Below are 13125 nucleotides of genomic sequence, written 5' to 3'. Positions count from 1 at the left end.
TTTAGACCTACATGAGAATTTTCCATGAGAATTTTCTTAAGGATTGAGTAAGGGTCATAGGGCTACAGGTGATTCTGTCATTTCATCTTATTAAGATGCTGGAAAAGCATGTACACATATATAAGACTCTCTGTCTCTCCTATACATGTATGTGTTCATGTATACATGTATGTATGTGTGTATATAAGCATATATATGGCCTAAAGCATTTGTTAGGATTGTTATTCCATTAATTCACTTAATATTTTTAAAGGAGATTCTAGCTCACACATGACAGAACCATCAATGCAGACGCCACTGTGTAAATAACTCCTAAAGTAACAACTTCAAGGTAGAGATGAGTATTTGGCTTAGTGGTTACAACCCCGGTTAAGACATCCTCATTCTACACTAGAGTACCTGGCTTTGATACCCAACTCCAGCTCTTGATTCCAGCTTTCTGCTGATGCAGGCCCTGGGAGGCAGCAGTGCTGGCTCAAGTGACTGGGTTCCTACTACCCACATGGATTAAATATGTATTATTATCTGGATAAATATAATAATCCATAAAGATCTGGATTAAATATCAGATCCCAATTTTGGTCCAGCCTCATCTCTGTTGTTGCAGGCAATGAGCCAGTAGAAGAGAGCTTGTTCTCTGTCTCTTACATTCACTCACTCTCTGCCTTTCAAAATAAACAAACAAATAAAACAAAAAACTTCTAAAATGACAAAATTAGATTTGGAGTCATTTATCTTAAAGTGTTTCTTTTTCCATGGAAGGATGAAATGCTAAAATGAAGGAGTGAGAAATGTTGGGTAAGGATACAAAGATTTGATACTAAGAGTGGCAAATGAGTAACACTGAAGGGACATTTGTTTAACTGGCCAACATTCAAAAAGAATCAAGGGATGGGGCTGGCATTGTGGTACAGCAGGTTAAGCTGCTGCTCGTGATGCATCCCATACTTGGGTACCAGGTTAAGTCCTGGCTACTCTGCTTCTGTTCCAGTTCCCTGCTAATACTCTGGGGGAAGGCAATGGAAGATGGCTCAAGTATTCGGGCCCCTGACACCCACATGGGACACCAGATAGAGTTCCTGACTCCTGGCTTCAGCCTGGCCCAGCCCTGGCTGTTGTGGCCATTTGGGGAGAGAACCAGCAGATGGAAGACCTTTCTCTCCCTGTCTCTCACTCTTTGTTGCTCTACCTTTCCAAGAAATAAATAAACCTTAAAAAAAAAAAAAAATACCTGGCCTCTTTTCCCTAGTTCCTTTTCTTGCTTTTATGGAAATAAGAATTCAGAGGGGAAATCTTGAGAATATCTAATACTTAATACATAACTACTTAAAACAACATACAAGACAGTTTTTATGTCGCCAAAGCAGCTCAATACTATAGCCATAAGAAGCAGTCCTGTTTCAGAGCTGAGAAGCCAGGAGATTCAGTTACAAGTTACTGTACTGGTTACTGGTTTTCCTGTTTACAAATGGTTGCTCCAGAGACGATTTATATCTAAGATGTAAAGTGAAATAAAGTAAGTGATTCTAAAGGAAACAACATTGGTTTTTATGAACCAAACTAACATAAAAGAACAGAAGACAAGAGAAATTAGGGAAAAAAGTTCAGAGCTCTTTTTAGAATTTTCATTTTAAGGTTTTAAAAATGGTAATTTGCAACACACTTACCTTGGGACCCAGCCAGTAGCTTCTGCTATGTGTGTCTGAGTAACCATGGCTGGTGCAGGGGTGTATGGACTCCCAATCAGAACACTTCCTGAACTGGTTAGTCTCTGTGGTGTGCTTATAATCTGCAAAGTGAGGAACAAAGAAAACACTCCTATTGATTAAGAGGAGAGTACAAGCAGAAAATCTACACATGAGGACGACACCTTGCTGCCCCACCACCTAAAGTGTAAGCAACTTGTTTGATTATATTTCTGTAATTATATCCTAGGATCTTAAGGTGTCTTTAATATCAACACGAGGTCACAAAACAGCTTTCAGCAAGTAAACAGCAACCTTGAAGGCTTCCTTTAAGTATCAATTAAGAGAAGGACTACATCTCCGTTACATAAGCCTTAACACAGAAGTGACTATTCTATGCAAATGAATGCTAATTAACTCCTTTCACTGTTTAAATGAAATCTGTTTCTGAAGCCTCAGTCTAAGTCACCAAATTAATTGTTAGCTTGCTCCACACAGGAACCAAAGGCAAGGATTCTTAGGCATTTCAAGCTCTTCTTTTGCATTTGAAAGAATAACCTCTGACCTGTAACAACAGTTCAGATTTAGCTGCTAAAGGGTAGTCCACATTTGTACACTTACTATTAGGGAACTTAGCTTCTGTTTCTGTTTGGCAATACATCAACTTGTGGCTAGGGAGATGTCAGTACAACAAATATTCAGGAATAATTTTGGTAAGTTAATTCTATAGTTAAAATAAAACCAGGGGCCAGTGTTTTGACGTAGTGGGTAAAGCAACAGCTGCAACACCAGCATCTGGTATGGACTCTGGTTTGTTTCCTGGCTGCTCTACTTCTGATCCAGCTTTCTGCTAATGTACCTGGGAAAGCATCAGAGGAAGATGGCAAGTACTCAGGCTCCTGCCACCCAGGTGGGAGACCCGAATGAAGCTCCTGGCTCCTGGCCTAGCATATCCCTGGCCATTGTGGCCATCTAGGGAGTAAACCGGCAGATGGAAGATCTCTGTCTCTAACTTTTTCAAATAAGTAAGTAAATCTTACTAAAACATAATATTAAAGTAAAATTAAAGCATAATAGAGTAGATGTCCAGAAAAATTGTGATTATCTACAATAGGCATTCTGAAGCCTGCCTCCTGAGAAAAGATGAAACTTTTGTACCTCACCGAAGTCTGCCTTGCACCCTAGGGATGTGCAGACCTCCCAGGCCTCCCCACATCTCACGGCACCTCCCCACTCCCACCTCCCTGCAGGATCTCCACAGGCAGCAAGCAAGCACACCTCGCTAAAAACTGCATCCTTTGCTGGGTCTAGCACAGTGCAGGGGAATGGAAAGCATGATAAATATTTACTTAGCTGGGACAGTAGCCCAATTTCTAAAATTACGGGCAGGAAAAAAAGTAGCTTCCTCATTCATTGAATGCTAAGAAAGGATTATATAAAACTCAGCCAGAAAAAAATGTATAATATAAAGTGCACAGTTCTCCTTTCCATGCATCCCTAATTTAAATGTAATCATATGGTTTCTCTGGTAACAGATTAGTTAGGCAGAAAAGTCAGATAGTGCTGGACTTCAGTCTGAAAATTTTCTGTGTTCAGTCAACTTCCTGATGCTCTACTGCCATCTACAGTCCGAAAAGCCAAGAAAGCAGACAGATTTTGAAGGGAAAAAGAATCTACATAAAGTGTTTATTAAGCTTCCATTACTTGACAAAATTTCGGTTTTTACTACAAGAATTTTTTTAACCTACTGAAATAAGATGGCCATGAAAATTCTCATCTATCAAATCATAAGATATGCATTTATATTGCTAGCCTCCAAGGTAAGCTGCAGGAGATGAACTGTCAGAAGGCAAACATCCCACATTAGTTTCCATAACCACAGAAAACAAATGAAACCTATCCACCACCACCACCCCCACCCCGTCCCCACATCCAGCTTCCCAGAGAGGAGAAGGGTGAAGGGTGAAGGGCAGGTGGAGAGAGATGGCTGCTAGCAGCAGACAGCAAGGCTTCATCCAAGAGCTACCCAGATAACGAACACTTTCAAAGGCCATGGATAAGGAATTGAGGGCGAGGGGACAAAGTGCAAAGAACAGGAAGAGAACTGAGAAATGGCTCTAATTGGGTATCTCAGTCCATCTGGGTTGCAGTTAACAAAATGCCTTAGACTGGGGGATGTGCCAACAACAGAAATTTACTGCTCCCTGTTCCAGAGGCTGGGAAGTCCTAAACCAAGCCACAGACCAATTCCACGTCTGCCAAGGCTCCTGCCTGCTGCACTCCCATGTGACAGTGAGGGTGCTGGGCCTCTTTTATGAGGGCACTCGCTGCTCCCACTCAGGACAGCAAAGCGCTCACACCTCTCCACCTCCTCTGCAGACTACCACAGTGGGGGTTAAGCTTAAACAGAACGTGGGGGAACACATTCAGAGCATAGCATTCTGTCCCCAGCTCCACCCTCCTCCACAGAAACTCCTATGAGTCTCACACAGAAACATATTCCTTCCATTCCAACAGCTGTGGAAGTCTTAACTCCTTCCAGTATCAACTCCAAAATCCAAAGTCTCATCTCTATCAGGTATGGGTGAAATCCAAAGGGGTGATTCATCCAGAGACTAGTTCCCTGCAGTGGGAGCCTGTGAAACCAGACAAGTTACATGCTTAAGAAATACAACCCTGGGACAGGCACAGGATAGACATTCCCAGAAAAAAGGGATAATAGTTCTTAACCAAATTCATACCCAGCAAGGAAAACATGAAATCTTCAGGTCTGAGAATTAATCTTGACACATGGGACTGGGCTGTGAGTCCCCAGACTCCAGGGCTTTGTTGGGACCGGCCCAGAGTGCAGTTCTCTTCCTCCTGCCTGCGGTTCGCCCACCACTTCACTGGGCATTTCTGCTGTCAGGGCTTTCTACAGAGCCCCACCCCGTCAGCAGGTCTCTGCCAGGGCATCCTCAAACTCAGACAGGAGCAACCAAGCCCACGCTCATGCACTCTGCCAGAGGCCCCAAGCGTTTTACCACCTGTGCTGTCTCGAGGAGTGGGTTCCGTGCCCTGCACTGCACCTGTGCCCACTGGAACCACGCTTGGAATGGCTCAGAGTTCTGTGTCAGAATGCAGGGAGCACGAACTTGAGGCAGTGCCAGGCAGCGATGGCCAAGGTCCCATAAGCTCCTGAAGCCACACTTCTGATACAGTTCTTTCCCCTGGCCCTGTGATGGGATAGGTAGCACCAATGGTCTCGTCAATGCCTTCGGGTTCATTCTCCCCTGTCTTGGTTAACAGAACCAGGCTTTCACTCATCTCATCCATTCCAATCTCCTTATCAAAAGGTTGCTTGGCAATGCTTTGCTCTCTCCCAGACATGCATGTTCACACAACATGGACAGGCTGTGAATTTCACAAATCTTTTACGTTCTGTCTCCTTTCTGATTACAAGTTCCATCTTTAACTTGTATCTCTCTTCTTGAATTTTCCTATACACAGAAGTTACCCAGGGGTGTGTGTTACAGCATGGCAGGATAAGCCACCACCTGGGATGCTGGATCCCATATCAGAGCGCCGGTTTTGGTCCTGGTGGCACTGCTTCTGATCCAGCTCCTGCTGATACACCTGGGAAGACAGCTGAAGATGGCCCAAGAACTTGGGCTCTGCCACCTGTACTGGAGACCAGGATGGAAGTCCTGGCTCCAGGCTTTGGTCTGACCCAGCCCAGGCTGTTGCAGCTATTTGGGGAGTGAATGATTGTTCTGTTTCTGTTACTTTGCCTTTCAAAAAAATAAAACAAAAAAAAAATCTTAAAAAAAAAAAATAGAAGCCATGTCACACCCTCAAACACTGCTTAGAGATTTCTTCCACCAAACTGAAATTCCTTCTTCCAGAAAACACTGCCTCACAAACATCACTGTCAAGTTCTTTGTCACTTTGTGACAATGGTCTTTCCTGCTCCTCACTTCCAAGATCCTGTTGTCCTTCACTGCTCCCATGTCTACCAACACTGATGGAGATCACCTGAGGCCATCTTTAAGCAAACAGGCTTTCTCTCCAGCTCTCCTTTTCCTCTGAGCCCACACCGGTCACCCTTTATGGTCTACACATGGCAATACGGGCTGGTTCTAGGCAGCTCCTCCAAGTGCTGCCAGTCTCTGCCCACCTCTCAGCTCCAAAGCCACTTCTGCACCTTCTGGTGTTTGTGACAGCAGCAACCAACACTTCTAGGTACCAGGTTTTGTCCCGGTCTGCTGCAACAAAATACCTTAGACTAGGCCACTGATAAATAAAAACCTACTCATTGTGAAAGACAGTATGGAGATTCCTCAGAAATCTGAAAATAGAGCTACCATATGACCCAGCCATCCCACTCCTAGGAATCAGAAAATCATCTTGGACACAGGGAGACAAATTAACGTCTTGGGCCAAAATCCTCCTCTTGTTCTGACTTTTGTTTTGCTAATCCTGAGGTTTACGGTGACTGGGTTAGTAGTATACATGACTGCTCATCGTCAGAGCTAACCTTTTTGCAAAGAGCTTACATGCACGTTAGTTCAACTTGACCATGGGAAGGCAAGTTTTGTTTCCCAAAGAGGAATTCAAAATTGAGTCACAGCAGCAACTAAAACACCAACAGCAAATGGTCTGTCAAAACACAGGGGCACTGTAAGGGCCAGATTCATAAAAGTCTGAGAGTGTTTAATTTGGTGCTTATATAATCACATTTCAAATTACAGACTTTAAAGTCAAGAGCCTTATCTCATCTGCACCTACTGAAGAGTTCGTGGGGTGGGGGTGGGGGCCCTAAATGCTCAGCCAATGTTTAAAAACCTACCCTGAATTACCTCAAAATGGGGACATCTATTTGAGCCTCCATAAGGTTTGGACTACATTCTTCACATACCTAATGGTAAACTGTGTTGTATCTTCAGCTTGAATTCTACAGATGATTAATAGTTCTCAACTGACCAAGGACAATGTCACATCCAGAAAGTGACTTTACAGTCTTTCCGAAACTATTAATTATGCCTTTAGAGAAAGGAACATATTTCCCATTTTATATACATTATTTCTACTGCTAAAGATGGAAATGAATTGCCATATTGTTTTCTCTGCACTGGCCCTTTAATGGGAAGGTTAAAATTAAGAGTTCCAAACACAGGTTAACTACTGCATCATATACTGAATTTATCAGAGGATGCAGAGTTTAGGCAGTGAAGCTCATTTTAAAAGGAAAAGAAAAATGAAAAGAACATAAAACATAATGGATTTCAAATCAACTTTTTTTTTTAAGATTTATTTATTTGAAAGAGTTTTACATGGAGAGAAGAAGAGACAGGGAAAGACAGAGAGAGTGAACTTCTATCCACTGGTTAACAAACCATACAAAGAGAAGGAAAAAGCTTCGTCTTATACACCCATAGGCCACTGATTTAAATATATGAAAATTAAACACTGAAGAGTGCAATGCCTTTCTTCTTAGGAATTAACCAGCTACACTCAAATAAAAACAAACTTTTAAAAAAGTAACAGAGGGATAATAATCTTCACTGCAATATTTAACCAAACATCTTCGGTACAATTATCCTTCAAATCAATCTTGCCTAGGCACAGTTTCACTTCTAAGATTCAATGATTGTCTTACCATTTGGGGTCCAACATTCACATTTATTGGTCCTAAGGTTTTTGGTAAAATCTTTGTTGGTGAGTTGGTGCTTGAAACGGGAAATGCGACAAATGAAATGTTACCTGCAATGACATTGAAAGAGGAAGTCAGTGTTCTGTAAACTATGGCCACGCTCCACCTATAAACCCATGGTCCTCACTCATGTTGCTAACTCATGATTATCTTAAAAAGCATATCATGGGGCCAGCTGTAGCACTGGCTGCAGTGCTGGCATCCCATATGGGCGCCGGTTTGAGACCAGGCTGCTCTGCTTCCAATCCAGCTCTCTGCCATGGCCTGGGAAAGCAGTGAAAGATGGCCCCCTGCACCTGTGTGGGAGAGATGGAGGAGGCTCCTGGCTCCTGGCTTTGGATCGGCTCAGCTCTGGCGGTTGTGGCCATTTGGGGAGTGTCCGAGCAGATGAGAGACCTCTCTCTCTCTCTCTGCCTCTGCCAATCTGTAACTCTGCCTTTCAAATAAATAGATAAATCTTTTTTTTTTTAAAGCATATTATAAGGGGCCAGCACTGTGGCATAGTAGGCTAAGCCCGGGGCACCAGCATCCCATGTGGACACTGGTTTGAGTCCCAGCTGCTCCACTTCTGATCCAGCTCTCTGCTAATGGCCTGGGAAAGCAGTAGAAGATGGCCCAGGTCCTTGGTCCCCTGCAGCCACGTGGGAGATCCAGAAGAAACTCCTGGCTCCTGGCTTCAGATTGGTGCAGTTCCGGTGGTTGCAGCCAATTGGGGAGTGAACCAGAAGATGGAAGATGTTTCCGTCTCTCTATCTATAAACTCTACCTCTCAAACAAATTAAGTAAAATCTTAAAAAAAAAAAAAAAGGCATATCATAAACAAGAAGCTTTACCAAAAATCCACATTTGACTGCTTTGTTGTAGTGAATACTGTTAGTTCAGCTGCGTAGTTGTCTTATTTATAAAAATCTACAGTTCCAGTCTATCTGACAATTACCTACTAACCTTTCAGTTGGTCTTTAGAGGAAAAAAAATTTAGAGTAAACATAATGCATACCATAGTTTATGGCAGACCTGTGATAAAATTAGATCTTTCATACATATCATGGCTGGGGCCGGCGCTGTGGAGCAGTAGGTTAATCACCTGCCTGCGGCGCCGGCATCCCATATAGGCACCAGTTCTAGTCCTGACTGCTCCTCTTCCCATCCAGCTCTCTGCTATGGCCTGGGAAAACAGTAGAAGATGGCCCAAGTGCTTAAGCTCCTGCACCCACATGGGAGACCAGGAAGAAGCACCTGGCTCCTGGCTTCAGATCGGTGTAGCTCCGGCGGTTGCGGCCATCTGGGGAGTGAACCAACGGAAGGAAGACCTTTCTCTCTGTTTCTCCCTTTCACTGTCTATAACTCTACCTCTCAAATAAATAAATAAAATCTTTAAAAAAAATACATATCACGGAACACAACAGTATAAAGTATAACATGAAAAGTTAAGTAAATGTCTATTTGAATTTCTTTATAGTATAAAGTATGTATATTAACAGTTGTATTTTCAAAATGTCCAGTTGGAAATCTTTTGAAGTTGACAGTATTAGTTAACAGGAAGCTAAGTGGCAAGTAAGTGAGGGTGGCAAAATTGGCTCTGAATAGTGTTTAAGTAATTTCAGCACTTTCAATTTCAAATTAACACAGTAAAATGCTACCAAAAAATCTACCCCCCAAATTAAAAGCCTACCAATTAGATTTCAAACTGCAATATCAACTATGAACTCCTCTGGGCAAACTGCAGTTTATCTACCAGAAGATAACAGAACACTGAAACAGAACAAAGGAGATCAAAAGTATGTGAAAGAGGCCCTTCCTGAAACCCTCAGGGAAGGCAGCGCTGAAGAGCAGACCCCTGCTCAGGCTCCTTCCTCTCAGGCTCCTGCACCCCTGTTCCCACTCTTGACAAATGACCGAGTCTTGGTATACGATCATCCTCCAGCCACCCAGCCACCCAGTCTAGGAACAACCTGCACTCACGCCCTCCGCATTAGCTGAGCACGCCCTTCTGGTTGCTGCCTTTATGCTGCTGGCACTTGTTTCATTTCTAACATTTTAGGTCGTGGTTCACAATCCTCCCCAGGCGATGGAGGCCCCGGGAGGCAAGGAACTCCACCAGGGCTGGGTTTAAGGGAGCCTTACAAGTTCTCCAGATGTTTGCACGGTGCAGCCAAGGGCAGCCTACCTCACAGAGCTTTCCTAGCCACTCCACACAAGTAGCAAACCTGTCTTTCCACTGAGAAAACTGTTCTGGACAGTCCCCTACTCGAGGCCTTCAAACACTCCACACATCACTTCCCAAATGCCTCTCCATGTCCTCAGAAAGTCGTCACAGCTGCTGTCTCAAGATGCCACCCTTCCCAGCTTCGGCTTCAGCTACTCCCCAGCTGGTCAATACCTCCCAGTTCCAGAAAGGCCCCCGGCTTCAGCCAGCTGGCCCTGCTGTCCACCTCTCCCTCTGCTGCAAAGGCCCTTCTCTGCTGGGTCAAAAACCAGACGAACCCTGCACCAGTCCTGGGTGACTGCTATGCATAGCCCTGCTCCAGAGGCCAGGACAACAGCATGACACAGGTGATCACTGGCCCCATTTTATACATGAAGAAACTGAGTCTGAGGACACTAAATGACTTGTGCAGGGTCCCCTGGCTTGTGCAGGTCCCAGTGTCCACTGCCAGGGCCTGTGCTCTGTGTGTCACCTCCTCCTCCTTCCAAGCTGTCCCAGCCTCTGTGCTCCGTGGTCTGGCTCTTGCTCTCCGGCTTCTCATATGCTCTGTTCTTACTGACCAACAGTCCTGAGCTGAGTGGGCCATCTTTCTTGGCTTTGCACCCCAGCACCCAGTTTAGTCCCGGACACAAGACAGGTGCAGGACACTGGACCAACCGTGACCAGCACAGACCAGACGGCAGACTTCCTGTGTAATACAGCCGAGCTGCCAACCTTTGTGACTTTTTTCAGCAGGGATCTTCTCTCATATTGAGCTGGAAATCAATTTAAGGGCCAAGTCCTTTGTTGATTCTATTTTAAAAACATAACAGACCAGCTAGAATTATGAAATTACATTTCCTAGCCTTGTAACTCTGAACTCTCCCACCTAAAACATGCATGTGGTACTTCAAAAAGTTCCTGGAAAAGAGTAAAGAGACAAGTTTATTTCACTGCAAAACATTTTTGAAATCTGGGGATAATTTTTCCATAATACACAATTCCCAGGAACTTTTTGAATAAATAAATAAATAAATAATATAATATAATAAATAATAATAATAAATAAATAATATAATATAATAAAAAAATAAATAAAGATTATTAGAACTCTAAGAATCTACTGCAGTGGAGAATGGTAACGTATGATTGTAACTGAGAGGCATGTGTTATAGAACCTGTAACTGTACCATAAACTCGATCCCGAGCAGAAGAACATGTCATGGAAGAACAGTCTGGGAAAGAGCTTTCTTAGAGGCTGGTTTTTAAAAATTACTTTAAGGGGCAGGCGGCACTGTGGCACAGTGGGATAAGCTGCTGCATGCGTCACTGGCATCCCATATGGGACCAATTCGAGTCCCAGGTGCTCCACTTCCCATCCAGCTCCCTGCTAACACGCCTGGGGAAGCAGTAGAAGATGGCCCAAGTGCTTGGACCCCTGCACTCATGTGGGAGATCAGGTAGAAGCTCTTGGCTTCCTCTGGCCCAGCCCCAACCGTTGCAGTCATTTAGGGAGTGAACCAGTGGATCGAAGATCTCTCTCTCTTTCTCTCTGTATCTCCCTCTAACAGTCATTTCCAAATAAATGAATCTTTAAAAACAATGACTTTAAGGCTGCTGAAAGTTTAAGATGAGATCATCTTTGCTACATTATGCTAGAAGCAAAGTAAAGGGGCTGGCACTGTGGCGCAGGTTAAAGCCTTGGTCTGCAACACTGGCCTCCCATATGAGCGCCAGTTCAAGCCCTGGCTGCTCCACTTCCAATCCAGCTCCCTGCTAATATGCCTGGGAAAGCAGCAAAGGATGGCCCAAGTCTTTGGGAGTAAACCAGCAGATGGGAGACCTCTCTGTCTATATCCTTCTAAATCTTTCTCTCTTTCTTTCACTCTCTCTCTCTCTCTCTCTCTCTAATATTTTACATACCCCCAAGCAATGTCTGAGGGTTCCACTTTTTTTTTTAAGATTTATTTATTTATTTGAAAGGCTGAATTACAAAGGTGGGGGGCCTTCCACCTGCTAGTTCACTCCCCAAATGGCTGCAATGGCTCGAGCTGGGCCAATTCAAAGCCAGGAGCCAGGAGATTCTTCTGGGTCTCCCATGTGGGTGCAGAGGCCTAATGACTTGGGCCATCTTCCACTGCTTTCCCAGGCCATAGCAGAGAGCTGGATCAGAAGTGGGGCAGCAGGGACTTGAACCGGTGTCTATATGGGATGCTGGCACTTCAGGCGGCGGCTTTACCCACTGTACCACAGTGCCAGCCCCTCTAACTCTTTCCAATAAAATAAATCTTAAAAAAAAAAAAGCAAAGTCAAAACATTAAAAAAATAATCTGAACCAAGAAACACAAAAGCAGATGCTTAAGGTTAGAGAACAGATTGAGCCTAATCTTAAAGCTAACATTAAAGGAAAATAAATCTTTGGTCAAAACAAAAAGGAAAGCATTAAAGCCAGAACTGCCAGGCTGGTTAATGTCAAAGGAATTTGGAGGAAACACAGTACATTTGACACACTGATTTTAAAGTGCATCTGGAAGAGTAACAGCAGAGAACAGCCAGGAAAATTTTAGGGGGCAAAAAGAGTAATGGGGAAAGGGAAACCACCAGATTTCAAAATTATGAAGTTACAGTCACTAAAATAATGTGGAAGCGGCAGAGAAGCAGGTGGAGAAATTGATGGGGGCTGGCACCTCTTCTGGCACTGAAGGCTCCCAGAGGCACCCCAGTGGCCCTGAGTTCAAGCACCAGCTCTGGCCCCAGGAACTGGGTTCCTGCCAGCCCTGTGGGGGCCCTGGGCTGTGTTCCTGGCTGCTGGCACCAGCCCCAGCCATCATAGGCACGGATGGAGTGAACCAGCAGATGGAAGTTCTCTGTTTCTGTCTCTCTGATATAAATAAATAAATAAAAGGGCAGTAGGATGGAGAGATACATCCTAGTACATGAACTAGTATTTTTTAAGTTGACAGTTGAGGAGAAGAGAGAAGAGGACTGTATAATCTATAAGCACCTTACTAATATGTACTAATATGCATACACTGACTAGGTCACTTTTAAAGGAAAGTTTAATTTACATACAGTAGGATTACATTTTGTTTTGTCCTAGTGTTTTGAGCACTTAATAAGCACATACCCCACCAAAGTTCAGGTCGCTTTCCAACTTATAATCAGGGTTAGAGGTAGGCTTGTCTTGTGAGGCTGGACCCTGTATATCTGGGATACACCAATGCTTTTTGAGAGATTCATAAGCCCCTAAAAAAGGCATATTTTTTACTATGGTAAGTTACCTAATTTGATTCTTCTAAGAGAATGTGATAGAGGCTTGGGTGAAGGTTTTTCTTAAAACTAATTAAGGGAGAAAAAAATTTTTTTCCCAGAGATTAATGTGAAAAAAATTATTAACACTGGCATCATCTAGAAAAAGCACAATAAATTGAGGTTTTTTGGGGCCGGCACCTACGGCGCCGGCATCCCATATGGGCACCGGTTCTAGTCCCAGTTGCTCCTCTTCTAGTCCAGCTCTCTGCTGTGGCCCAGGAGGGCAGTGGAGGATGGCCCAAGTGCTTGGG

The 13125-nt window shown here is 43.9% G+C and overlaps 1 protein-coding gene across 50 annotated transcripts in view; it reads right to left on the bottom strand.

Annotated features, from left to right (window-relative positions):
* TFDP2 (transcription factor Dp-2) overlaps positions 1–13125 on the bottom strand; it is a 188252-nt gene that overhangs the window by 36667 nt on the left and 138460 nt on the right. For 47 of the 50 annotated variants that reach the window (XM_070072710.2, XM_008266266.5, XM_070072694.2 and 44 more), the window contains 2 exons: positions 7324–7427; positions 1668–1789 (listed from right to left, as the gene is read on the bottom strand). In XM_070072710.2, the coding sequence (XP_069928811.2) occupies positions 1668–1789; positions 7324–7326 (125 nt within the window). In that variant the 5' untranslated portion in view covers positions 7327–7427. Of the gene's footprint in view, positions 1–1667; positions 1790–7323; positions 7428–13125 lie in introns of those variants that run through there. The other 3 variants (XM_051859024.3, XM_089331109.1, XM_089331110.1) reach the window with 1 other exon arrangement.

This window comes from Oryctolagus cuniculus, chromosome 4, assembly GCF_051225735.1.
Source record: "Oryctolagus cuniculus isolate XC-2025 breed Fujian yellow rabbit chromosome 4, ASM5122573v1, whole genome shotgun sequence".
In the NCBI taxonomy this organism is placed as follows: domain Eukaryota; kingdom Metazoa; phylum Chordata; class Mammalia; order Lagomorpha; family Leporidae; genus Oryctolagus; species Oryctolagus cuniculus.
This window is presented reverse-complemented; position numbering and strand designations above follow the sequence as displayed.